We start from the raw sequence: 27,802 nt of genomic DNA, 5'->3' as shown, positions 1-27,802 counted from the left end.
ACACACACACACACACACACACACACACACACACACACACACACACACACACACACACTATACATAGATACACACAAAAAAAAAAAAAAAAACGTCATTTCACACCACAATTGACTTCTTTTCCAGCTCCCACGTGAACACAGAGAGACACACACGAAGAGAACAGAGGGGAGAGTTACACCTATTTAACCCTACGATGCTGCGTCTCCTGGAGGTGGTGGTGGTGGTGGTGGTGGCTGTCATGGGGAAGGCGGAGACCTCACCACAATTCCCCTATCCAGCAGGTGGGTAAATTGGAAGCTGGTGATGATGTGGCAAGAAATTAAGGTGCTAAAGGCATAAAGGATGTTAGTATGAGGAGTCTAGGGATATGGTAGACAGTTAAAGGATTAGATAAAGGGATATTTGGGTTATGGGATTCAATAAAAGGTGGATAGTGATGTAGTGACATGAGTTTAAGAGACTAAGGGGATAAAGGAAGTTATTGTGAGGAGTTTAAGGATCTGAAAGGTAGATAAAGATTAAATAAAAGGAAATTTTGGTTAGGAGATTAATCAAAGGTAGTTAGTGAGGCTGTGGCAGAAATTTAAGAGGGTAAAGGGATGAAAAAAGTTATTAGGAGGAGTCTAGGGATCTGAAAGGTAGATCAAGGGTTAAATAAAAGGACATTTTGGTTAGAGATTAATCAAAGGTGGTTAGTGAAGGTGTGGCAAAAATTTAATAGGGTGAAGGGATAAAGAAAGTTAGTACGAGGTGTCTAGGGATCTGAAAGATAGATAAAGGGTTGAACAAAAGACTGTTTGGTTAGGAGATTAAATAAAGGTTACTAGTGATGCTGTGACATGAATTTAATCCCTTCAGTACTGGGACACATTTCTACCCTGAGATTTGTGTACGATTAGACCATTTTATTGACATTAGGAAGAGTCTATGGAGGTCAGAATATTAATGGTTCCAGAGTCTTCACTATTTTAATCCCCACATGAGTTTCTGAAGCTGTATAAGATCATCAGATAGTAGGCAGAATGAATATGGAAACGCGTCATGGTACTGAAGGGGTTAAGAGGTGATTAATGAGATGAAGACAGTTGAGGTGATGTTTAGAGATTGAATAATGGAATGGATAGGTTGTGGAGGCTGGCATATAGAGAAGAGGTGGCTGAGTAGTTGTTGGGTGGTACTGGGAAAGGGATAAGCTTTAGGGCCGCCGTGGTACAGTGGAACCATGCGTGCTATGGGGTCCGAGGGGTCTCCAAGCAGACGGGTTCGAATCTTGTCCACGGTCCGAGTGTAGGTTGGGCTTCCTCACTCGGGGCAACGGTTTCTTAGCGGGTGGGCTTTTAGATGGGAGGTACCCCAAAAAGATACCTCCTTTAGCCCATAAATTCCCGTGAAAAGCCCACATGTTTGGTTTGGATAAAAAAAAAGAAAGGAAAAAAAAAAAAAAAGCTGACGGGAGGATGAAGGAGGTGAACGGGTGAGTGGTAATGCTGGTGGCGTGTTCTGAGGGTAGATTGAGCAACAGTCTGAGTAAACATCCGCTGCAGGAATTCATGTGTCCAGTCGTGTCCACCTGTCATTGTCCTCATTACATTGTGTTATGCTGTCCTCTTGTCCCTCTCTCCTCTCCTCTCCCACCCTCTGACCCTTCCGCTATACCCGACTACCCTCCGTCCCCTTCCGCCCCCTCTTTTTCCTTCTCTTTGTTTTGTTTCAGTGTCCTCCTTTGTCGCTTTTGTCAATCTGTCCTTCCTGTTGCATGAATGAGTGAGATAATGACTGATAATGCCTTTATCAGCTATTGTCCACTTGATTTTTACATGTTTTACCCCAGAGAGTGTTTCTTCCACCCTCAAAAAAGAAAAAAAAATGTTAATCTGTCAATAGAACCGTATGGACACTCTATAACAGCATGTATAACTTCTAAGGTTTTCTCCCGGTCACCTCTTTGGTACCGGGACACATTTTTACCTTGAGATCTGTGCACGATTCGACTATTCTATTGACATTAGGAACGGTCTACGGAGGTCAGAAGATTAATGAACACAGTCTTCACTATTTCAATCCCTCACATGAATTTTTGAAGCTGTACAGAATCACCAAACAGTAAGCAGGATTAATATGGAAACGTGTCATGGTACTCACGGGGTTCATGAAGCAGAAAACTTGTTAATCTGTGACTAGAATCATACAAACAGTCTTATAAGTTCCCTCCAACGTGGACTGAAGCCTTGTGGAAGTAGTGGAGGTGCGGGACAGAAGTGTTTCAAGGTACAGGCTATACTTGCATTGAGAATATATGGAAATTTCATCCAGGAACTACACTACCTGGTGGCGACTGTGATTGAGTGTCATTACGTTGCTCAAAGGTTGCCCACGTATAGGGAGGAGAGAGGGAAAAAATAGAGAGAGGAGGATGTGAGAGAAGAAAAAAAGTGTGAGGGGAAAAATGTCAGTTTATTTATTTTTTTTATATATTCTATCTTGTTTTTATGTTTTATTGATGTTATTTATTGTGTTTATTAAGATGTTTATGTAAGGGAAGGAGGTGACACGTGTGTGTGTGTGTGTGTGTGTGTGTGTGTGTGTGTGTGTGTGTGTGTGTGTGTGTGTGTGTGTGTGTGTGTGTGTGTGTGTAACTCATCTTCACCTACTTCTCTTTCCTGTAAATCGCGCACGTATACACACACACACACACACACACACACACACACACACACACACACACACACACACACACACACACACACACGGGGCCACACGAGCATTAAGCCCAAGCCCTGTAAAACTACAACTACAACTAGGTAAATACACACACACACATACACACACACCACACAAAGACATATCCATCCATACATCTGCGCACACACACACACACACACACACACACACACACACACACACACACACACACACACACACACACACACACACACACACACACACACACACACACACACACACACACACAGGCGTCCTCCCAGCAGTAATGGAAGACATACTGTGTTGGGAGAAGCTGTGTGCTGTGGCGGCGCTGTGACCTTCCCTATTCTTCACCCTCTATAGACGGCCCTGGACAAAGAGAGAGAGAGAGAGAGAGAGAGAGAGAGAGAGAGAGAGAGAGAGAGAGAGAGAGAGAGAGAGAGAGAGAGAGAGAGAGAGAGAGAGAGAGAGAGAGAGAGAGAGAGAGAGAGAGAGAGAGAGAGAGAGAGAGAGAGAGAGAGAGAGAGAGAGAGAGAGAGAGAGAGAGAGAGAGAGAGAGAGAGAGAGAGAGAGAGGATATGCTTAGTGTTTCTAAATAATGATGTTGGTACAGTGAAGCATCAATGGGAGGAAATGCCGAATATTATAGTCTGGGTGTCCTTGAGTTACCGTGACTTGTATTAGTATCAATCAATCACCACTCCCCTGATCGTTTCCATTACTCTTTGCGGCTCTAACTGGTGTGTGGCGGTTTTATTAAGGGTGTTTTTACGTCTCTAGCGGCAAAGTAGCCAGATTTCTACAGTATTAACCCCTTCAGTAGCATGATGCGTTTCCATATTCATTGTGGTTACTATTTGGTGATTTGATACAGCTTCAGAAACTTTGTGGGAGAGTAAAGTAGTGAAGACTGTGGCCATTAATCTTCCGACCTCCAAAGACCCTTCCTAATATCAATAAAATGGTCTAATCGTACACAAGTCTCAAGGTAAAAATGTGCCGCAGTATTGAAGCGCGGCCAAAACTCTACGGCTACTCTTCTGACAACTTGATTACTGGTTACTGAGTCTATTCCCTTCCGTACGCTCTCTTTTCGGACACTAAAGGCCACACGCTTACCTCCTGTGTGTCCCTAGCTTATCCCACCATTGCAAGTCTCAGGGGGTCAGTTTGGAAACCTACAACTTCCTCTTTGAACAAACACGTATCAAATATCAGCATCTCATCACAACACGCTTGCTTTTCCAGGTCGCCGTGTTCTGTGCAATGCGGCGTGTCCTCGCATCTATCTCCCAGTATGCGGCACGGACGGGAAAACCTACCCCAGCGGCTGTGTACTCGACTACTATGCCTGCAGGTTCAATAATGTCAGCTACGACTATGCGGGAAGTGTGGTGAGTGTGTTTTGTTCATCAGTTACGTTACCAGGAGAAAGAGATAGATAGATAGAGAGAGAGAGAGAGAGAGAGAGAGAGAGAGAGAGAGAGAGAGAGAGAGAGAGAGAGAGAGAGAGAGAGAGAGAGAGAGAGAGAGAGAGAGAGAGAGAGAGAGAGAGAGAGAGAGAGAGAGAGAGAGAGAGAGAGAGAGAGAGAGAGAGAGAGAGAGAGAGAGAGAGAGAGAGAGAGAGAGAGAGAGAGAGAGAGAGAGAGAGAGAGAGAGAGAGAGAGAGAGAGAGAGAGAGAGAGAGAGAGAGAGAGAGAGAGAATCCAGTTACAAGGTACATATGGACAGACTCTTTAGTGATTCATAGCCTTCTAAAGCACACAGACACTACTACCACCGCCACTACCACGACAGCTACTACCACACCCACTACCACGACCATACAGAATCACACAAAACCACAAACCCTAACAGACACTACTACCACTACTACTATACCACCAACCACCACCATACAAGACCACTCAATGCCACAAACACTGACAGACACTACCACTACTACCACTACCACCACCAACATGCACACAAGACCACAGAAGACCCTGACAGACACCACCACCACCACCACCACCACCACTACTACTACCACACAAGCCACCAGCCACCACCACACAAGACCACAAACCCTGACGAACACCACTACCACCACCACCTTACAAGACCAGACCCCAAATCGTGACACTACCTCCGACCACCACCAGATACGAGACACAGGAGTGACCACACGCCCTGCCCGTTCGCCTGTCCTTATCTGTACGCGCCCGTGTGTGGCAGTGACGGCGTAACCTACCCCAACACTTGCACCCTGAACGCCGCAGCCTGCAACAACCCCGCCATCACCCTGGAACATGGCGGGAAGTGTGGTAAGACTGAGACGTGACACTGATGGGGGACAACTTAAAGGGAACGAGTTAACCTATTCAGTACTGGGACACATTTCTGTACCTTGAGATTTGTGTACGATTAGACCATTTTATTTAAGAAGGGTCTATGGAGGTCAGATTAATGGCCAGAGTCTTCACTATTTCAATCCTCCCACATGAGTTTCTGAAGCTGGATAAAAATCACCAAATAGTTAGCAGAATGGATATGGAAACGCGTCATGGTGCTGAAGGGGTTTAAGCCACATGTGGGACGTTGACGTTTGATAGGGACAAGTTAATGGGACGAGTTGTGAAGACGTTGAGGTGGTGAATGAATATGAAACATTGATGTGGATGAATGAAAGAGAGAGCAAAAGGATACATCTTACTTTTTTCATATGATTTATTTTTCCTCCAAACCACTGTCCTCTAGCATTAAAGACAAAAATGTTTACCTTTTTTTTATGTAGGAGAGAAGGCTAGCTAAGGGCAACACAAAGTAAAAAAAAAAAAAAAAAAAAAAAGGCCTACTTGATGCTGGTTCTCAAAAGATAAGAAGGGTTATCCAAAATTAGGGAGCAAATGTCTTAAAAGAATCACTAAAACTCATAACACTAGCTGTATATATAAGATGACAGTACGCTTACCAATAGCCCCATTCAGTATCCATCACTGTTAAACCCTCCACAGTGCCCATCACACACGAGCAGAAGCCGTGCCCGACCACCTGCCCCTTCGACTACTCGCCCGTGTGTGGGAGCGACGGGAACACCTACGCCAACCAGTGCACCTTTGAGTCGAACGCCTGCACCAACCCCTCGCTGCGTATGGTGGCGAAAAGACCGTGTGGTGAGGCGGTGTATTAGAGCCTTGCCCCTCCCAGCAATCCCTGCTTGAGGCCCATATTCTGAAACACTTCCACGCCGCACCTTCACTATTTTCAAAGACTCTAGTTGAAGTGACACGAGTTTTTAAGGGTGTTTCTGTGATTCTAGTGACATGTTAACAAGTTTTCTAGATTATCAACAGGACAAATACTCTTTAGAACTCGGCTAATCGTCTTTGTGGTCTTTGAAAATGGTCGCGGTGAGAGAGAGAGAGAGAGAGAGAGAGAGAGAGAGAGAGAGAGAGAGAGAGAAGTGTTTCTAAATATGGCGCTGAGTCTTACAGTGTTTCTATTTGCTTGAATTGTGTTGTGCTGTTGTTACTTGCATTTTGTTTTCTCTAGAGAGGGATTTATTTTCTTTGTTTGTGTTTGTGTTTGTGTGTGTCTGTGTCGTTCTTTTTATCTGTTTATCTATCTATATCTTCTTGTTTTTGATGTTTTTTTTTTTTCTTCTAAATCATCTTTTTATCTGTCTCTGTGTTTGCTTTTTTTCTGTTTCTGTTGCTCTGTGTCTGTCTGCCTGCACTATCTCTCTCTCTCTCTCTCTCTCTCTCTCTCTCTCTCTCTCTCTCTCTCTCTCTCTCTCTTTACGTCTTTTCTTCGTTCCCTCAAGACTATAAGTTATCACCTCTTCCTCCTTACTCCCTCTTTCCTTCCTCGTCCTCCCTCCCTCTTTCACTTCCCTCCATCATCACCTCCACCTCTTTACTCCCTCTCTCCTTCGTCGCCCTCCCTCCCTCTGTCCCTCTCTCTCCACCTTCCTACTCTCACCATAAGACAAACCAGATAGTGACCAGCTTCCCTTCGCTAGACTTGTAAGGGCCAATAGATCTGCTATATAGAGTTGTCGTGTTACTGTGTTTGTTCATCATTTGTGTTCCGTTGTGATGCTACTCTATATTCCCACCACCACCACCACCACCACCACCACCACTGCACACCACACGGATACAAGTTAGCATGCAAGCGTTCGTGTATCCCTTTCGTCAGCTTAGCATCAGCGTATAATCCCGTCAGCTTAACCTTGTCAGCTTAATTTCACTATGGTTTCGTCAGCATTGTTATTATTGTTATTGTTATTATGGTGATTTACGTATGTACGATTGTGTGTGTTGTCGTACCATCGTTACTGTAATGAAGGTGATATTAATATTGATAATGGCAAGAAATGTTACGAGGCGTCTCAGGCTTGTATTCTCAAACACTTTTGCACTTCGTCTCCGCTATTTCAAGAGCGTTTATTTAAATTTACAAGAGATTTTAAGTTTTTTTTTTTTTTACGGTTCTAGAGACAGTGACAAGATTTTTACATAGGCTCATATTCTTAAACACTTCTGTGCTTCACCTCCACTATTTCAAAAGGGTTTACATAAATTTACATGTGTTTTTAAGGTGTTTTTACAGTTACAGCGGCAGAATAACAAGATTTCTACGTTATTAACTGGAGAAACACTCTTGAAAAGTCCGCTAATCAACTCTGTGCTTTGGGAAAAAGTCTTGGTGAGGTAATAAAGCGTTTTTAAGCAAGTTTTTACGTTTCTAGAGGCAGATTGACAAGATTTTTACATTATTAACTGGAGAAACACTCTTGAAAACTCTGCTAATCATCTCTGTGGCCTTGGAAAACAGTAGTGGTGAGAAAGCAAAGCGTTTCTGAATACGGGCCTCATTCACGTTACTATTGAAAGTGATGATGATGATGATGATGATGACAATAATGGTAACAATAATAAAGGTTACGATCTTCTCAAGTTTTTGCTCTGTTTTTTTTTTCTTTAAAGTATCCAGTGTTTGTGTGCTGATGTGCTGACAAGTGACATTCTGGGGAGGGTCAACGCTTAAGCTTCAACATTCTATTAGTAGCCGCAGAAAGTAGTGGATTCTGTGTCTTCTTCCTACGTATACATAAAACACGCCATCGAGCATCTTTACTTCCTAACTTTACCTTACCTGAACTGTCCTAACCCCTTCAGTACCAGGACGCGTTTCCATAATCTGCTTACAATTTGGTGATTTCATACAGCTTCAGAAACTCATGTGGGCGATTAAAATAGTTAAGACTGTGGCCACTAATATTCTGATATCCATAGACCCTTCCTAATCTCAATAAAATGGTCTAATCGTACACAAATCAAAAGGTAAAAATGTGTCCCAGTAGTGAAGGGGTGAAAATGTTCATGGACGTAGCCAGCAAGACTAAAAGGGAACCTGGAGTTTTGAGACAAGGCACTTTAATTCCTTCAGTACTGAGACACATTTTTACCTTGAGATTTATGTACCATTAGACCATTAGCATTAGGAAGGGTTTATGGAGGTCAGAAGATTAATGACCACGGTCTTTAATATTTCAACCCTCACACAAATTTCTGAAGCTGGATAAAATCACCAAGTAGTAAGCAGACTGAATATGGAAACACGTCATGGTACGGAAGGGGTTAAATTTTGGTAAAGTTACTCACACCCTCAAGTCACAGAAAACGGTACTGAATGGCTAACCAACACCCACAGATTGCACACTAGGTAGAATTCAAGACCATAAGAACACAAGGCTTGGTGCAGAAAGCTATCAAGAGTTTTACATGTGGCAGTCAGTCCCTCTATGAAGCTTGCCTACCTATTTAAAGCATGCCTAAGCCTACCTATTTGAAGCATGCCTATAAGCCTACCTATTTGAAGCATGCCTATAAGCCTACCAATTTGAAGCTTGCCTAAGCCTACCTGTTTAAAGCATGCCTAGGCCTACCTGTTTGAAGCATGCCTAGGCCTACCTGTTCGAAGCATGCCTAGGCCTACCTCTTTGAAGCATGCTTGAGTGTGCCTGCCAGTATTTCCACCTGTCACCATCGATAAATTTGTCTCATCTCTTTTGACAACTCCATAATCTTTCGTTATTAATTCCTTCAGTACTGGGACACATTTTGAGGTTTGTGTACGATTAGACCATTTCATTGATATTAGGAAGGGTCTATGGAGGTCAGAAGATTAACGGCCACAGTCTTCACTATTTCAACTCCCACATGAGTTTCTGAAGCTGTATAAAATCACCAAATAGTAAGCAGAATGAATATAAAAACGCGTCATGGTACTGAACGGGTTAATGGAGTAACGGTAGTAGTAATAATGAGAAAGAGGAGAAGAAACAATAACAACAACAACAACAACAACAACACCACCACCACCACCAACAGCAACAACACAAAAACCAACACCACCACCAGCACAACATCCCTCTCCTTCCTTTCTCCCTCCTCCTCTCTCTTCACTACCACCATTCCTTACCACCCTCCCTCTTCCTCTCTGTTCCAACACTACCACCAGCACCACAACACTCCTCTTCTCTCCTCCCCTCTCTACACCCCCACCGTTCCTTACCGCCTTCTCTCTTCCTCTCTCTTCCAGGTTCCCCCGCTGCCCAACCCCCGTGCCCACGATTCTGCCCCGGGAGATACGACCCTGTGTGTGGCAGTGATGGCAACACGTATGGCAATCAGTGCGCCCTTCAGATTGTTTCCTGCCGCGACCCCTCCCTCAGGATATCTAGCAGGGGAGAGTGTGGTAAGAGAGAGAGAGAGAGAGAGAGAGAGAGAGAGAGAGAGAGAGAGAGAGAGAGAGAGAGAGAGAGAGAGAGAGAGAGAGAGAGAGAGAGAGACTCCTATTCAGAAACGCTTTGCTCTCACCACTATTTTCCAAGGCCACAGGGATGATTAGCGAGGTTTTCAAGAGTGTTCCTCAAGTTAATCATTTAGAAATCCTGTCACTCTGCCTCTAGAACCAAAAAAAAAAAAAAAAAAAAAAAAAAAATGCTTAAAAGCGATTTGCTCTCACCACGACTGTTTTTCAAGGCCATAGAGATGATTAGCGAGATTTTCAAGAGTGCTTCTCCAGTTAATAATACAGAAATATTGTCACTGCCTCTAGAACCGTAAGAACACCTTGAAAAAACGGGTGCAAATTTAAATAAAACTTTTTTGAAGTAGTGGAGGTGAAGTGCAGAAGTGTTTGAGAATTACAAGCCTTAGAGAGACGAGGATGAGTGTGTGTGGAAATAGGCAGAAATGACACCTTCCTATTTCATCCTATTCTCTTTACGTTGTCTTCTACAGGAGCACCCTTCAATAAGTGCCCTGACGTGTGCCCCGACCAGGAGGACCCCGTGTGTGGCAGCGACAGCGTCACCTACAGGAATGAGTGTGTGTTCCAGGCCACCACTTGTAGGGGCGCCACGGCCACGAGCACTCCTGGGGCATGTGGTGAGTGAGGCATAGAGGGCGAGACTGAAGAGAAAGGAGGGAAGGAAGGAAGGAAGCAGGAGGGAGAGGAGGTGGGGAAGTTAGGGAGAGGAAAGAAGCGTTCGTTAGTAGGAGAGGAGATTGTAACAGCTAGAGAGAGAGAGAGAGAGAGAGAGAGAGAGAGAGAGAGGAGGAAGGAGGCAGGAAGGGAGAAGAGGTAGGAGAGTTAAGGAATTAGAGGAGGAGGAGAGAGAGGAAAGAAGCGTTAGCATGAGAGAGAGAGAGAGAGAGAGAGAGAGAGAGAGAGAGAGAGAGAGAGAGAGAGAGAGAGAGAGAGAGAGAGAGAGAGAGAGAGAGAGAGAGAAACTACTACTATTAATACTACTACTACTACTACTTCTACTCCTATTTTACCCCATTATCATTTTTAACACACATCTTCCTTCTCTCACTCGTTCCCCTTCTCCAGTAACCGAGCCCCAGCCTTCCTGCCCTGTGCTGTGTCCCGCTCACTTCCTCCCTGTGTGTGGCACTGACGGGAAGACTTACGCCAACCAGTGCCTGTTGGAGTCTGAGGCGTGTGACAACCCCTCCCTCGCCACTGACTACGTTGGCGAATGCGGTACGTTTGTGTCATTCGGCCCGTATTCAGAAACGCTTTCTTCTCACCACGACTGTTTTCCAATGCCACAAAGGTGATTAGCGGGGTTTTCAAGAGTGTTTCTCCAGTTATTAGTGTAGAAATCTCGTCACTCTGCCTCTAAAACCGTAAAAAAAAAAAGCCTTGTTTAAAATGCTCTGCTCTGACTGTTTTCCAAGGCCACAGAGATGATGAGCAAGGTTTTCAAGAGTGTTTTCCAGTTATTAGTGTAGTAATCTTGTCACTCTGCCTCTACAAAGGTAAAAACACCTTAAAACTCGTGTAAATTAAATAGAGTCTTTTGAAATAGTGGAGGTGAAGCGCAGTGTGTTTGAAAATACGAACCTTATTAAGCGGCGTACTTTTGTTGTTGTTGTTGTTGTAAATACTGTGCTTTTATTTTTGTCTTCCTTTTCCTCTTTGTTGTTTGTTTTGTTATACTTTTTATCTCTCCTCCTCCTCCTCCTCCTCCTCCTACTGCTACCACTAACCACCAATATCTAACCCTACAGAAGAAGACAACAACAACAACCCAAGCAAAACACCCAACCAAACACCAACACGTTTTCTACCACCACGCACCACGACCACCACCACCACCACGCAGCCGCCCCAGTCCTTCACACTCCTCCCACCCCGTCTGTTCTGCCCCAACACGTGCGGGAGGGTGTTCCGGCCCGTGTGTGGCAGTGACGGGAAGACTTACTACAACAGGTGCCTTCTTATGGTCGCTGCGTGCATGACGAGGACCCGTCTTAATGTCGTTTACTTCGGAGTTTGTGGTGAGTGACTGAGTGAGTCTGTGGTTATTAGTGTGTGTGTGTGTGTGTTTCACTGTTTGATCTGCTGCAGTCTCTGACGAGACAGCCAGACGTTACCCTACGGAACGAGCTCAGAGCTTACTATTTCCGATCTTCGGATAGACCTGAGACCAGGCACACACCACACACCGGGACAACAAGGTCACAACTCCTCGATTTACATCCCGTACCTACTCACTGCTAGGTGAACAGGGGCTACACGTGAAAGGAGACACACCCAAATATCTCTACCCGGCCGGGGAATCGAACTCCGGTCCTCTGGCTTGTGAAGCGTGTGTGTGTGTGTGTGTGTGTGTGTGTGTGTGGTTCTAGTGGTTGTTTTGTGTATGTAAGAGAGTACTAATCAAAGAAGAGCTAGTAGTAGTAGTAGTAGTAGTAGTAGTAGTAGTAGTAGTAGTAGTGTAGTGGTGGTGGTAGTGGTGGTGATAGGTGGAAGTGGTGGTGGTAGTAGGTGGTAGTGATGGTAGTAGTAGTAGTAGTAGTAGTAGTAGTAATGGTGTTGGTACAGTAGTAGTAATAGCAGGAGTAGTAGTAGCAGTAGCAGTAGTAGTGGCAGTAGCAATAGCAGTAGCAGTAGCAGCAGTAGAAGCAACAGCAGTAGTAGTAGTAGTAGTCAGCAAAAATATAACACTACCACCACCACCATCACACCAACGACGACAGTAACAACGCAAACAATATCTCCTTCCAGTGCAGCCCTTCACTGGCCAATAGGGGGAAGGTGAGAGGCGGCCCAGAAGCCAGTCAACGCGTAGCTGGCTGATTCTACCGGCACCACAACCACACGTCTATATTTTACCCTTGTGTCTTCCTATTAGGGCTGGGCAGGATTCTATAAAACGGGTAATCGCGAATCCGATTACTTGCCCTATTGGATTCGTGGGATGCGAATCCTCCACGAATCCTATGTACTCTTAACAGCCCAGGACGCCCGAAATTCTTTCTCAGCCAGTGATATTGTCTGCCAGGCGCGAGATTCGTTGGTGTTTGCAAGGGAATCCAAGCACGGAGAGAATCCAGGATTCCCCTCCACCTGTCACAAACATCACGACTCTCGCCCTTTGGCTAATTTGCCGAGATGCAGACCGTGTCTTGCTTACCAAGGATATATATATATATATATATATATATATATATATATATATATATATATATATATATATATATATATATATATATATATATAAACTATCACGGATTCCCCCCCGCTCATCAGTCCTCAGCCTCGACTTAGAGCTCCGCCCACGTCACGTCCTATATATATATATATATATATATATATATATATATATATATATATATATATATATATATATATATATATATATATATGTGTGTGTGTGTGTGTGTGTGTGTGTGTGTGTGTTTATTTATTATACGAAGATTTCCATACTATAAATATGCAGTCATGTAAATACATGTGCAGTTATAGTCGAGTGAGACACACTGCAGCTCCATATAATCCCAAATGGGCGCATTTCTGCCACGCTTGGCTGCCATTATGCAGAACCACTGTTTTTATTAAATTTAAGGTAGCCTATTTACAGAAAGTCCCTTAAAACGAAAGTAGAGTAGCCTACTCAACTCGAGATGCACGGCTTTGGGGAGACTTACGTAAAAGCTGGATAGTCACAGAAATAAATTTTGGCTATTATTAGGCAGGTAAAAAGTTGCTGTAAAACGGTGTTATTAGTAACTGTACATAATAATATTAGGGATGCATATACTCATGGGAGCGACTATCACGGATTCCCCCCCCCCCTCTTATCAGTCCTCAGCCTCGACTTAGAGCTCCGCCCACGTTACGTCCTATATATATGTATATATATATATATATATATATATATATATATATATATATATATATATATATATATATATATATATATATATATATATGTGTGTGTGTGTGTGTGTGTATATATATATATATATATATATATATATATATATATATATATATATATATATATATATATATATATATATGTGTGTGTGTATGCCATCGCATGACGTCACATGAAATTGGCGAATCAGATCCAGCAAAAGTGATGGTGACTTTGGCAACACTATAACCTTCCACATGTCGCTAGCATACACAATAGCTAGCCCCACAGACCTCATTGTTTATATACTCCAAAAGCATGATTAATAACATCATACAGACTATATTGTACAAATTAGTTTGCTTTTACGTTGTTCTCCATAACTATTTTTACTCAGGAATAAGAGACCTCGTCCGAGGAATGGATTCCATACCGGATTCTAGAATCCTGACGCAGTAATCGGATTCGTATCGCCTCTCAGGATTCTACAGATTCGAATCCAGTAATCGTCTCCTGCCCAGCCCTAATGTGCTGTCCTTCCTTTGACTGACACACTCTCACCTCACGCCCTCACATCCACACCACACTATAAGATCACATTAACTTTGTGCTCACTGAGACACATTTCAGCGCTAAAAAAAAAAAAAGATTGGTGGGAGATTAATTACATACCGCACTCGATTTATTTTGCCATACTTTCGCACAGGGACATGGATAGTCTCTCAATCCTAGTGATGATCAAAACTGTAAGGGAAACTGTGTCTTACATGATAAAGGTGTTAACCTAAGGCAACACAAACAAACAAACAAACAAGGGGCTCTCATAAAATAACAACAAGGTGGGAGGCCCAACTTAGTTTGAAATGTGTCTTAACCCTTAATTCTCTTCCAAAGGGATTACTTTGAAAAAAAAAAAGATAAAAAGTTAAGCAGTGAAAAATTGACATTTGAGTAATTATCAGGATAATGGGTAGGAATGACGTGTAGGAGGAGGGGCTTAGTTTCACAGAACAGAAAATACTTGAGTCACTAATGATTATAATGGAACACAACATGTTGAGTGAATTTCAGTTTTTTGAACCATACACAATAAATGTAACAAGCAAAAGAAGTAAGGTATATATAGAGAAAAGTAAATTGGTGTACATGCAGACAAAAGCTACATAGTTGATCACATCAAGCAGAGACGTCACACAAGCAAGTCAAATATACATTAGGCATTTTAACACATAGCTAGGTATCCTACATCAATGCAAACAAACATGTTTCAATTCAGGAAAAAAAATCATACCATTGTCTTTCCATTCATGAAAACCAGTTAGACTGGCAATAAAGTATATTTGGTCAAGGACCTTGGACTGGGCCCTGTCTGCGGTCCCCGAGGAGGTCGGCGTTGAGCTTGGCGGGACTATGTTCCGATACCTTGCCTTCGCCGACGATGTGGTATTGCTGGCGACTAGCCCAGTTGGGCTGAAGGCCAGTGTCAATGCTGTAACGGCAAAGGCACTGGAGCTAGGCCTGGAGGTAGGTCCCAGCAAATGCGCATCCCTTGGGATAGCCGCAGACGGAAAGGGGAAGAAATGGGTCCAGTCTAATATTCAGCTCCACATTGGTGGCCAGCCGATTCGGGCCTTGGCCCCTGGAAAGTTTTACCGCTATCTGGGGGTACAGGTTGGGACTACTCACTGGGCGGAGGGTCCCTCTATCCTGTTGGCCCGTTTGGTCAAGGGGCTGGGCTACCTGCAAAGGTGCCCAGCTAAGCCCCAGCAAAAAAAGTTTTTCTCCCTCGGCTGCTGTACCCATTGATGTGTTCCGAGGTAGGGGTCTCAACCCTTGGCAGGATGGACCGCGAAGTGAGGAGGTTCGTCAGGACCGCTCTCCACCTCCCTAAGGATAGCCCCATGGGATGTTTCCATGCGGAGGTGGGGGATGGCGGTCTTGGCGTGGCCTCTTTTACGACGCGTGTCCCCCGGCTGAGGGCGGACTTACTATCAAGGCTGTCGAAGTCTGGAGACGAGGCAGTCCGGAGCATAGCTCGGGTGCAGTGCCCCTCCGACCCCGAGTCTTCCCTGACATCTCGGAGGAAGGAGGAGAGGAAGCTATGGCAAAACCGGTTGGTCAATTCCCACGATGGCAAAGGATTGGATGGTGCCTCGCGTACCCCCATTTCAACCTCGTGGGTGGGTGATGGATCCCGGCTCATGCGTGGAGGGACCTACGTACAGGCAGTGAAGATCAGGGGAAATCTCCTGCCGACGAAGGTCCGCAGCGCACGAGGCCGCCAAGTGACCGCAGTAGGATGCGACCTTTGCTATGGCAACAGGCCCGAAAGCCTGGGACACATTCTCCAGCAGTGTCCGGCCGTGGCAGGTCAGCGTCTTGCTAGACATAACGGGATCTTGGAGAGATACATCACCACTCTCCAGCGGGCGGGGTACCGTACTCGCCGTGAGCCTGGCGTGCGGTACCCCGATATAGTCTGCTGGAAGGGAAATCAGTCGCATGTGATTGATGTCCAGGTCGTGGCTGACGCGGCGGCGGGCGACCTGTTTGACGCAAACATGCGCAAAGTGGCGTACTATAACACGCCGAGAATCCGGGCATTCGTTGAAGATCTCACTGGGAGTACCCCGATCTTCTCGTCGTTTACGATGAGTTGGAGAGGGGTACTTTCGGTCCCCTCCTACAACACATGGCGGAGCTTGGGACTCCCTCGTGGGGCCCTAAAGCTCCTTATAGTCCATGGGATGGAGGAGGGGGTAAGAATTGCCCAGTGCTTTAAAAAGACTTCAGGGGCTCGGGTAAGAGGGCAGATGGAGCCCGGCTGGTGTGATGGGGCCGCGCCACACGGGGCTTAGAGAAGCCCCGTGAAAGTTAATTCTGCTAAACGCAACTAGGTTCTCCCCATTGTCCCCGTGGGCTTCCTCCCTGGTGGTGGTTGGTGGTGGGTTTTGTTGTATACGTACGCGTACGTACAATGGGGTTGAAAGTCCCGACCCCAGATGACGGTATTTGGGTGCTCTCCCACAATAGACCTACGGTATGTAGGTCGTGGATCAGTTGGGTAAGGATGGTCTGCGCCCCGCATGGAGCCGTAACCTGGTGGAGGATTCATTTCTTCTACTTAGTAGCGGAGCCATGTGGGGCGTAGGGGTAGTAGGGAGGACCGGGAGTAGCCAAATGCCTCGTCATCTAATTAGTGACACGCATGAATGGATTAACGAGATTCCCACTGTCCCTATCTACTATCTAGCAAACCCACAGGCAGGGGAACGGGCCTGCGTTTAACAGCGGGGAAAGAAGACCCTGTTGAGCTTGACTCTAGTCTACAGCCAAAATATCACTAAAGAGTATGGAAAGCAGAGACGTCACACAAGCAAGTCAAATATACATTAAGCATTTTAACACATAGCAAGGTATCCTACATCAATGCAAACATGTTTCAATTCAGAAAAAAAATCATACCATTGTCTTTCCATTCATGAAAACCAGTTAGACTGGCAATAAAGTATATTTGGTCAAGGATATGAATATAATCAAGTGAGGCAAAGCAAAAACAATGTAAAGCAAAGCAATACAAACTACACACAAGTGTAATAGGAAAACCTAAAGGTAATAACATTCACTTCTCATGCACAAAACTGTACGACACAAACCAAACCTCTGTATATGGCTTTCTTGGATTTCAAGAAAGCCTTTGACTCCGTGGGACATCCCGCCATCACGACGGCCTGCCGTAGATGGGGGCTAGGGGAGAACTTTTCCGCCTTCGTGGGTAAAAATTTGGAGCAGGCCACAACTGATCTAGACGGCACGAAAGTGCAACTTGCCAGAGGTGTCATGCAGGGGGACCCACTGTCCCCTATGCTTTTAACTTGACCTTGGACTGGGCCCTGTCTGCGATCACCGAGGAGGTCGGCGTTGAGCTTGGCGGGACTATGTTCCGATACCTTGCCTTCGCCGACGATGTGGTATTGCTGGCGACTAGCCCAGTTGGGCTGAAGGCCAGTGTCAATGCTGTAACGGCAAAGGCACTGGAGCTAGGCCTAGAGGTAGGTCCCAGCAAATGCGCATCCCTTGGGATAGCCGCAGACGGAAAGGGGAAGAAATGGGTCCAGTCTAATATTCAGCTCCACATTGCTGGCCAGCCGATTCGGGCCTTGGCCCCTGGAAAGTTTTACCGCTATCTGGGGGTACAGGTTGGGACTACTCACTGGGCGGAGGGTCCCTCTATCCTGTTGGCCCGTTTGGTCAAGGGGCTGGGCTACCTGCAAAGGTGCCCAGCTAAGCCCCAGCAAAAGATGTGGATGCTGCGCCAAGTTTTTCTCCCTCGGCTGCTATGCCCATTGATGTGTTCCGAGGTGGGGGTCTCAACCCTTGGCAGGATGGACCGCGAAGTGAGAAGGTTCGTCAGGACCGCTCTCCACCTCCCTAAGGATAGCCCCATGGGATGTTTCCATGCGGAGGTGGGGGATGGCGGTCTTGGCGTGGCCTCTTTTAAGACGCGTGTCCCCCGGCTGAGGGCGGACTTACTATCAAGGCTGTCGAAGTCTGGAGACGAGGCAGTCCGGAGCATAGCTCGGGTGCAGTGCCCCTCCGACCCCGAGTCTTCCCTGACATCTCGGAGGAAGGAGGAGAGGAAGCTATGGCAAAACCGGTTGGTCAATTCCCACGATGGCAAAGGATTGGATGGTGCCTCGCACCCCATTTCAACCTCGTGGGTGGGTGATGGATCCCGGCTCATGCGTGGAGGGACCTACGTACAGGCAGTGAAGATCAGGGGAAATCTCCTGCCGACGAAGGTCAGCAGCGCACGAGGCCGCCAAGTGACCGCAGTAGGATGCGACCTTTGCTATGGCAACAGGCCCGAAAGCCTGGGACACATTCTCCAGCAGTGTCCGGCCGTGGCAGGTCAGCGTCTTGCTAGACATAACGGGATCTTGGAGAGATACATTACCACTCTCCAGCGGGCGGGGTATCGTACTCGCCGTGAGCCTGCCATCCCTACAGAGGCTAGCGTGCGGTACCCCGATATAGTCTGCTGGAAGGGAAATCAGTCGCATGTGATTGATGTCCAGGTCGTGGCTGACGCGGCGGCGGGCGACCTGTTTGACGCAAACATGCGCAAAGTGGCGTACTATAACACGCCGAGAATCCGGGCATTCGTTGAAGATCTCACTGGGAGTACCCCGATCTTCTCGTCGTTTACAATGAGTTGGAGAGGGGTACTTTCGGTCCCCTCCTACAACACCTGGCGGAGCTTGGGACTCCCTCGTAGGGCCCTAAAGCTCCTTATAGTCCATGGGATGGAGGAGGGGGTAAGAATTGCCCCGTGCTTTAAAAGGACTTCAGGGGCTCGGGTAAGACGGGCGGATGGAGCCCGGCTGGTGTGATGTGGGCCGCGCCCACACGGGGGCTTAGAGAAGCCCCCGTGAAAGTTAATTCTGCTAAACGCAAATAGGTTCTCCCCATTGTCCCCGTGGGCTTCCTCCCTGGTGGTGGTTGGTGGTGGGTTTTGTTGTATACGTACGCGTACGTACAATGGGGTTGGAAGTCCCGACCCCAGATGACGGTATTTGGGTGCTCTCCCACAATAGACCTACGGTATGTAGGTCGTGGATCAGTTGGGTAAGGATGGTCTGCGCCCCGCATGGAGCCGTAACCTGGTGGAGGATTCATTTCTTCTACTTAGTAGCGGAGCCATGTGGGGCGTAGGGGTAGTAGGGAGGACCGGGAGTAGCCAAATGCCTCGTCATCTAATTAGTGACGCGCATGAATGGATTAACGAGATTCCCACTGTCCCTATCTACTATCTAGCGAACCCACAGGCAGGGGAACGGGCCTGCGTTTAACAGCGGGGAAAGAAGACCCTGTTGAGCTTGACTCTAGTCTACAGCCAAAATATCACTAAAGAGTATGGAAAGCAGAGACGTCACACAAGCAAGTCAAATATACATTAAGCATTTTAACACATAGCAAGGTATCCTACATCAATGCAAACAAACATGTTTCAATTCAGAAAAAAAATCATACCATTGTCTTTCCATTCATGAAAACCAGTTAGACTGGCAATAAAGTATATTTGGTCAAGGATATGAATATAATCAAGTGAGGCAAAGCAAAAACAATGTAAAGCAAAGCAATACAAACTACACACAAGTGTAATAGGAAAACCTAAAGGTAATAACATTCACTTCTCATGCACAAAACTGTACAACACAAACCAAACCTCTGTATATGGCTTTCTTGGATTTCAAGAAAGCCTTTGACTCCGTGGGACATCCCGCCATCACGACGGCCTGCCGTAGATGGGGGCTAGGGGAGAACTTTTCCGCCTTCGTGGGTAAAAATTTGGAGCAGGCCACAACTGATCTAGACGGCACGAAAGTGCAACTTACCAGAGGTGTCATGCAGGGGGACCCACTGTCCCCTATGCTTTTTAACTTGACCTTGGACTGGGCCCTGTCTGCGGTCACCGAGGAGGTCGGCGTTGAGCTTGGCGGGACTATGTTCCGATACCTTGCCTTCGCCGACGATGTGGTATTGCTGGCGACTAGCCCAGTTGGGCTGAAGGCCAGTGTCAATGCTGTAACGGCAAAGGCACTGGAGCTAGGCCTAGAGGTAGGTCCCAGCAAATGCGCATCCCTTGGGATAGCCGCAGACGGAAAGGGGAAGAAATGGGTCCAGTCTAATATTCAGCTCCACATTGCTGGCCAGCCGATTCGGGCCTTGGCCCTGGAAAGTTTACCGCTATCTGGGGTACAGGTTGGGACTACTCACTGGGCGGAGGGTCCCTCTATCCTGTTGGCCCGTTTGGTCAAGGGCTGGGCTACCTGCAAAGGTGCCCAGCTAAGCCCCAGCAAAAGATGTGGATGCTGCGCCAAGTTTTTCTCCCTCGGCTGCTATGCCCATTGATGTGTTCCGAGGTGGGGGTCTCAACCCTTGGCAGGATGGACCGCGAAGTGAGAAGGTTCGTCAGGACCGCTCTCCACCTCCCTAAGGATAGCCCCATGGGATGTTTCCATGCGGAGGTGGGGGATGGCGGTCTTGGCGTGGCCTCTTTTACGACGCGTGTCCCCCGGCTGAGGGCGGACTTACTATCAAGGCTGTCGAAGTCTGGAGACGAGGCAGTCCGGAGCATAGCTCGGGTGCAGTGCCCCTCCGACCCCGAGTCTTCCCTGACATCTCGGAGGAAGGAGGAGAGGAAGCTATGGCAAAACCGGTTGGTCAATTCCCAAGATGGCAAAGGATTGGATGGTGCCTCGCTTACCCCCATTTCCGCCTCGTGGGTGGGTGATGGATCCCGGCTCATGCGTGGAGGGACCTACGTACAGGCAGTGAAGATCAGGGGAAATCTCCTGCCGACGAAGGTCAGCAGCGCACGAGGCCGCCAAGTGACCGCAGTAGGATGCGACCTTTGCTATGGCAACAGGCCCGAAAGCCTGGGACACATTCTCCAGCAGTGTCCGGCCGTGGCAGGTCAGCGTCTTGCTAGACATAACGGGATCTTGGAGAGATACATCACCACTCTCCAGCGGGCGGGGTATCGTACTCGCCGTGAGCCTGCCATCCCTACAGAGGCTAGCGTGCGGTACCCGATATAGTCTGCTGGAAGGAAATCAGTCACATGTGATTGATGTCCAGGTCGTGGCTGACGCGGCGGCGGGCGACCTGTTTGACGCAAACATGCGCAAAGTGGCGTACTATAACACGCCGAGAATCCGGGCATTCGTTGAAGATCTCACTGGGAGTACCCGATCTTCTCGTGTTTACAATGAGTTGGAGAGGGTACTGTCCCTCCTACAACACCTGGCGGAGCTTGGGACTCCCTCGTAGGGCCCTAAAGCTCCTTATAGTCCATGGGATGGAGGAGGGGTAAGAACTAGTCTACAGCCAAAATATCACTAAAGAGTATGGAAAGCAGAGACGTCACACAAGCAAGTCAAATATACATTAAGCATTTTAACACATAGCTAGGTATCCTACATCAATGCAAACAAACATGTTTCAATTCAGAAAAAAAAAAAAAAAAAAAAAAAAAAAAATCATACCATTGTCTTTCCATTCATGAAAACCAGTTAGACTGGCAATAAAGTATATTTGGTCAAGGATATGAATATAATCAGTGAGGCAAAGCAAAAACAATGTAAAGCAAAGCAATACAAACTACACACAAGTGTAATAGGAAAACCTAAAGGTAATAACATTCACTTCTCATGCACAAAACTGTACAACACAATAAGCACACTTTAGTATTGGTTCAACCTAAATCAAGCAAACACCACCATAGATACAACATACGACTAATTGTCAGGTTGAAAAAAAGTATTCATGCACGACACACTAACAAACGAGGACTTAACAATAAACATGCTATACAGAAAATAGATTACATAGCTTTTCCTTCACAGGCCATATTGAAGCTGAAATCAATCAATCAAAAATACAATATCATAACAATATACAGTAAGTGCTCGTTATACGGTACATATGCATTCCTGAAAACCTCACCGTAAATCAAAATTATCTTATACCGAACCCATTACAACATGTAATAGTAGGGAATGCATTCCAGCACGTCAAAAGTCACCCATACAGAAATTAAAGCTACACGAGTTTCTTTGCAGACGACACAAACTTTTGAAGAAAGTTGGGTCGCACGATGATGGTGGAACTCTATAGCAGGACTTAGATAGACTATGGGAATGGAGGAAAAGATGGGAGATGGAATTCAACATTAAGAAATGTAGCATAATGGAATTTAGGAAGAGCAAAAATAGGATAACAAGACAATACAAACTTGGAGAAGAGAAGATTAAGAAGGTGGAAAGTGAAAAGGACCTGGGAGTTCTCATAACAAAGGAAATGTCCCCCAATAAACATATCAATAAAATTGTTGGTGAGACCTACAACTTACTGAGAAATATTAGAATTGCATTCACATATATTGATGAAGATAGAGTGAAAAAGTTAATGGCATCCTTGATCAGACCACGACTGGAATATGCAGTAGTACTGTGGTCACCTCACACCAGGAAGAATATCACAAAAATTGAAAGGCTACAAACAGCGGCCACCAAACTGGCCCCAACCTAGTCGGCTCTTACGTCTGAAAAGAGACTGGAGAGACTGGCCTGACCAACACTGGAGCAGAGAAGAGAAAGAGGCGACCTGTTGACCATCTACAGAATAATGAATAATATGGAGCTTCCTGATAGGATGGACCTGCTGAAGAGGGACACAAGGGACTCAAGAGGACATGGACTAAAACTCACAAAAGACAACTACAGCTTCCCCCATAGAGTGATAGATATATGGAACGAACTGGACAGAGAGGTAGTGTGTGCAAAGTCCACCACCACCACTTGAACACAAAATTAGACACTGCGAGATACAGAGACGGGACAACACCACCATGGGCTCCCCTCCCGTAAAATACAACTAGGTAAATACACACACACACCAATTTGGGAAATAATTACAAGTTCACTAAATGAAGTGAAAGTTCCACTAGAATGGAAGACAGCCAAGGTAATACCGATATTTAAAGGATGAAAGGCAACTGGACCACTAAACTACAGACCAGCGTCACTTACAAGCATTTTCGGGAAGTTGTGTCAAATAATTATCAAACAAAAATGGGTTAAACATCTGGAAGAAGAAAAAGTCATATAGAACAGACAATTTGGGTTCAGGACAGGACGGTCATGTGTATCAAACTTATTAAGCTTCTACTCAAGGGTTATAGAAGGACTGGAAAGCAGAGACGGATGGTGGACACAGTATACCTGGACATAAAAAAGGCTTTTGATAAAGTCCCTCATGAAAGATTACTTTAGAAACTAGAGAACATAGGAGGATTGCAAGGAACCTTATAAGAAAGGATAAGGGATTATTTGAAGGACAGGGAAATCAGAACTGTGATCAGAGATACATACTCAACTTCGGGTAAAGTAACTAGCAGAGTGCCACAAGGGTCAGTGTTAGCCCCCATTATGTTCCAGATTTATGTAAACAACATTCACAATGGGGTAAACAGTTATATTAATCTATTTGCTGATGATGCAAAGCTGCTAAGAGTTATCAAAACCAGGGAGGACGTTTTGCTGTTACAGGAAGATATAAACAAAATCTATGAATGGAGCAGGAAGTAGAAATAGGAGTTTAATGCCAAGAAATGTCACGTAATGGAACTAAGAAAGAGTAAGAGAAGACCAGTATGGAACTACCTGATGGATAAGGAACAAATAATGAAGACTAAAGAGGAAAAAGATCTGGGAGTGATTATACAGGAAAATCTGAACCCAAAAAAACATATAAGCAAGATATTTGGATTATCATGTAAAATGTTGACAAATATAAGAATGACATTTCAATTCATGGACAAAGATATGATGTAAAAATCATCACAAGCATGATATGCCCAAGGCTGGAATATGCAGCTGTGGTGTGGTCTCCACGAGTTCTGAAAAGGATATAAGAAGATTAGAACAGATACAGAAGATTGCTAAAAAGATGGTGCCAGAACTAAAGGACCTAATATACAAAGAATGGCTGAAGGAAATGTGACTGCCAACCTTACAAGATAGAAGAGAATGAGGGGACCTAATAACAATGTACAAGATAGTCAATGGCATTGAACAAAATAGACAAGGAAGACCTGGTGCTGGTGACAGAAGATGAAAGGACAAGAGGACATGTAAAGAAGATCAGGATGAGGCAGTGTGTCAAGGATATTGGAAAATAGTTTTCCTCATAGAATGGTGGAAAAGTGGAATGCATTGAGTGGTAAAGTTGTTACACCACATAAGGTGCATAACTTTAAGGAAAAAAATTGGATAAATGGAGACATGGAGACAGGACGCTATGAGGCCCGCTCGAACCCTGTACAATACTACTAAGTAAATACAACTAGGTAAACACACATATGCACACATACACACACCTTCTTAGGATGTGCAATAATAATAACATGGCAACAGGTCTGAGTGGCAAAATTGCCACAGCCTTGTCTTGCTCCCACCAACAATCCGAGGCTGTCCCAGTGTGTCCCATACCAAGCATGAACTGCAGGTTGTCTGTGATGGCGTGCTGGACCCCCCACACCTCCACCGCCTCCCTCATGGCCTGCAGGAGAGAGACAGAGCAAGTGGTTTGGGGTGTCTGGTTAGGCTAGCTTTGGTGAGCTTGGAAAGGAGGCTTAAATTGTTAAAAAAATTAGAAAAACCTAACAAAATATAAGAAAAACGAAGGGAAACATTAAAAAAAACACCAAAACACAGGAATAATGAATGAAAAACATACGGAAACATTAAAAATCACATTAAAACACACGAATAATGTAAAAAAAAACATTAAAAACTTAGAAACACAAGGTTAAAATCTGTGGGAGAACAACTTCACCACTCCACTTTTCCATTCTATGAGGAAAACTATTTTCCAATATCCTTCACACAGCCTCATCCTGATATTCTGAGTATGTTTTGTGGTGTTTATGTTGTGTTCAGAGTGTGTTTTGGTGTGTTTTGGGGTGTATTGGGGTCTTCTGGGGTGTTTTTGGTGTGCTCAGAGTGTGCTTGTTTTGGTGTGTTTTGGGGTGTATTGGGGTCTTCTGGGATGTTTTTGGTGTGCTTAGTGTGTGCTTTGGGGTGTTTCGGTGTGTTTCAACACGCAGATGAGAGACACATCTAAAAATCACCCAAACACATTCAAACACCACCAAACACATCATATACATACCCAAAGCACACTCAAATCCTCAAAAACACTCCTAAACACCCAAAACACACACCAAATATCCCCAAACCACCCAAAACACTCAAACACCACAAAAACACACTCTTTCACCTCAAACACCCCAGAAACGCCCCAAAAACACAGTCAAACCCCTTCAGTTTTTAAGAGATGTTTGATTATCTATTGACATGATATTTATCAAATCAAAAGCAAAAACACTCTTAAGAACAAACTTCCTCCTAACTGTGGACTTTGAAAAACAGTGGTTGCCTAAATTGTATTTCTAAAAGACTCCTGTTTCAGTAACACGGTTAATGAAAGACAACACTAATACTTCAATCACCCCCAAAAAACATGCCTGCCCTGCATTTTACAAATCAGAATCAGAATATACACCAATAACACCCCTACACCACAAAACACACCCAAACTACTTTAAAATGCTCAAAATCCCAAGATCCTGAGGGCCTTGTACCAAATGTGGGCATACAACTTGACCACATTCAACAAGAGGGCGGTTGTGCTATGTGAAGAGGGAAGAAGCAACGGCTCATAAAATAAAGACTTGCATGCACAACTGCTACTCACACAATGGTGTTTACCTCTTCAACGCTGTGCCGGACACCATCACAAATCTACCAGGGGTCACACTGGACCTCTTCACGAAAAGGTTACACATATGGTTGTCTGCAATACCAGACGAGCCCCCAATACCAGGACACTCCAGCTCAACCGGCAATTCACTCATCACATGGAAGGTTGACGGCAAGGCTGAACTGCCTGGCCACAGCGGAGGCCCACCTCAGCTGCGTCCATCATACTATGAAATTATACAAGAGTAACAAAAGTGAGGACATTAATCCAAAACACACTCAAAACACTATGCAACACTTCAAAATATTAATAAATAAACCCATAACTCAACTAAAAACACCCAGCACACACCAAAAATCATCCCCACACATGCACAGACCACTTAAAACACCAAGCACACACCAAAATCATCCCAAGACACTCCACACACACGCACAGACCATTCAAAACATCCACCACACACCAAAATCATACCCACACACTCTCAAGACACTCCACACACACGCACAGACCACTTAAAACATCCAGCAAACACCAAAAATCATACCCACACACTCCACATACACGCACAGACAACTTAAAACACTCAGCACACACCAAAATCATACCCACACACTCCCAAGACACTCCACACACATGCATAGACCACTTAAAAGACCCAACAAATACCAAAATCACACCCACACACACACAGACCACTTAAAACCCTTAAAACTAACCTAAAATACATTCAATCCACCATACAACACCTCAAAATTTCCCTAACCGCACTCAGAACACACCCATATATTCAAACACTCCTCTACACCACACTAAAGATATGTAAAATATACCTAAAAACATCTAACACACACTGAAAACACACAAAATATACCCAAAACACCCTGCAACACTACCAAACACACTCAAAATACTTCAGATATAACCCAAAAACACCAAAATGCGTTATAAAGAACGGTAACATTAAAAAGGGGACTTACCTAAATATTGTGGCTTGGCTCCTCCTCTTCTTCCACTTCCATTTTTCCTTTCTTCTTCGTCCTCTTCCTTTTTTCTTTCTTCTCCTGCTCCCATCTACACGCCTGAGCCTAGAAACACATCAAAACACTTAGAAAACACGAGATATTAGGCAAAATATTGAGGAAGTGGAGGGAGAATACCTATTGTGGCTTGCCTGCTCCTCCACTTATTCCTCCCTTTCTCCTTCCTTCCTCCTCACAATCCTTTATCTATCTTTCCTTCTTCCTTCTGCTACTAATATCTACACACCTGAGCCAAGAAACACAGGAAAACACGTAGAAATCACTAGATATTAGGCAAAATATCGACGAACTGGGCGGTAGGGAGGGAGGGACGTCGGCTTGGGCTCACCACCTTGGCTGTGACGTCATCAAGAGCGCGGGAACAGGGGTGACTCCGCTGAATTACGTAAATAATTTTAAAAATGACTTCAAGAAAAAACGAAGCCAAGGCCGAATGCTTACTTTTTTATGACTTGATAGATACTTTAATTAATATCCAAAACATCAAAACATCTCCTGCTTAACTAATTTTAAAAAACTGTCTAAATTAAGTATATAAAATGTATATAAACATTTCCACTTATAACGCTGCCAAAACGTCCAGCCATTTCGACTTTATATTTCTTTCGAAAAATATTAGACAATATAAACTCTCTTCTCAGGCATCCAACACTGACCTAGAACCAGAAGTGAATGAGTGAAAGAGCATTTATGTAAAACAAAACCATTAAACTCTAAACTCATTAAAATTCTTGTAAAGTCCACCTATTTTCACTTGGTGAGTATTTTAACACATTCTACAGAGTCTGAGCTTTCTTTTAAGGCATTCTACAACGAGTTTGACCGTCAAACAGAAACGTAAACAAATAAAATCGAAAAAATAAAACTTACGTTAAACGGGACAAAACACCACTTCAAAGTCTATATATTTCACTCAATGGATTGATTTCACGCTTAAAAAAGTACAGACAGTTCTCTGATACAATAAAGGCCCAGTTACAGCACGAAATAAAAAAGTTGAAATTGAGAGATGGAA

The 27,802-nt window shown here is 45.0% G+C and overlaps 1 protein-coding gene and 1 long non-coding RNA gene across 3 annotated transcripts; one reads left to right on the top strand and one right to left on the bottom strand.

Moving 5' to 3' along the window:
- The first annotated feature begins 196 nt into the window (after positions 1 to 196).
- On the top strand, positions 197 to 12,738 carry LOC123501460 (serine protease inhibitor dipetalogastin-like). Its single transcript, XM_045250296.1, has 9 exons — positions 197 to 284; positions 3,955 to 4,095; positions 4,851 to 5,012; positions 5,703 to 5,861; positions 9,298 to 9,453; positions 10,002 to 10,148; positions 10,597 to 10,749; positions 11,280 to 11,549; positions 12,285 to 12,738. The coding sequence occupies exons 1-9, from the start codon at positions 197 to 199 to the stop codon at positions 12,311 to 12,313; spliced, it is 1,305 nt and encodes a 434-aa protein (XP_045106231.1). The 3' UTR covers positions 12,314 to 12,738.
- Positions 12,739 to 23,841: 11,103 nt separating this feature from the next.
- On the bottom strand, positions 23,842 to 26,787 carry LOC123501197. Of its 2 annotated transcripts, none has more exons than XR_006673585.1 (3): positions 25,753 to 26,509; positions 24,360 to 24,541; positions 23,842 to 23,879 (listed from the first exon to the last, which is right to left on the bottom strand). It is a non-coding gene; the product is annotated as an uncharacterized LOC123501197 (long non-coding RNA). The 2 variants fall into 2 exon arrangements; XR_006673586.1 differs by lacking the exon at positions 23,842 to 23,879 and adding an exon at positions 26,725 to 26,787 and having other exon boundaries at positions 24,272 to 24,541; positions 25,753 to 25,970.
- Between the last annotated feature and the right edge of the window lie 1,015 nt (positions 26,788 to 27,802).

This window comes from Portunus trituberculatus, chromosome 9 (genome assembly GCF_017591435.1).
Source record: "Portunus trituberculatus isolate SZX2019 chromosome 9, ASM1759143v1, whole genome shotgun sequence".
Taxonomy (NCBI): Eukaryota; Metazoa; Arthropoda; class Malacostraca; order Decapoda; family Portunidae; genus Portunus; species Portunus trituberculatus.
The sequence above is the reverse complement of the archived record's forward strand: the minus strand, read 5'-3'. Positions and strand labels throughout refer to the sequence as shown.

Coding starts and splice junctions, on each gene's coding strand:
- LOC123501460 (XM_045250296.1), top strand. CDS start 197: ATGCTGCGTCTCCTGGAGGTGGTGGTGGTGGTGGTGGTGGCTGTCATG. Junction 285..3,954: donor ACAATTCCCCTATCCAGCAG/GTGGGTAAATTG, acceptor TTGCTTTTCCAG/GTCGCCGTGTTCTGTGCAAT. Junction 5,862..9,297: donor GGTGGCGAAAAGACCGTGTG/GTGAGGCGGTGT, acceptor TCTCTCTTCCAG/GTTCCCCCGCTGCCCAACCC.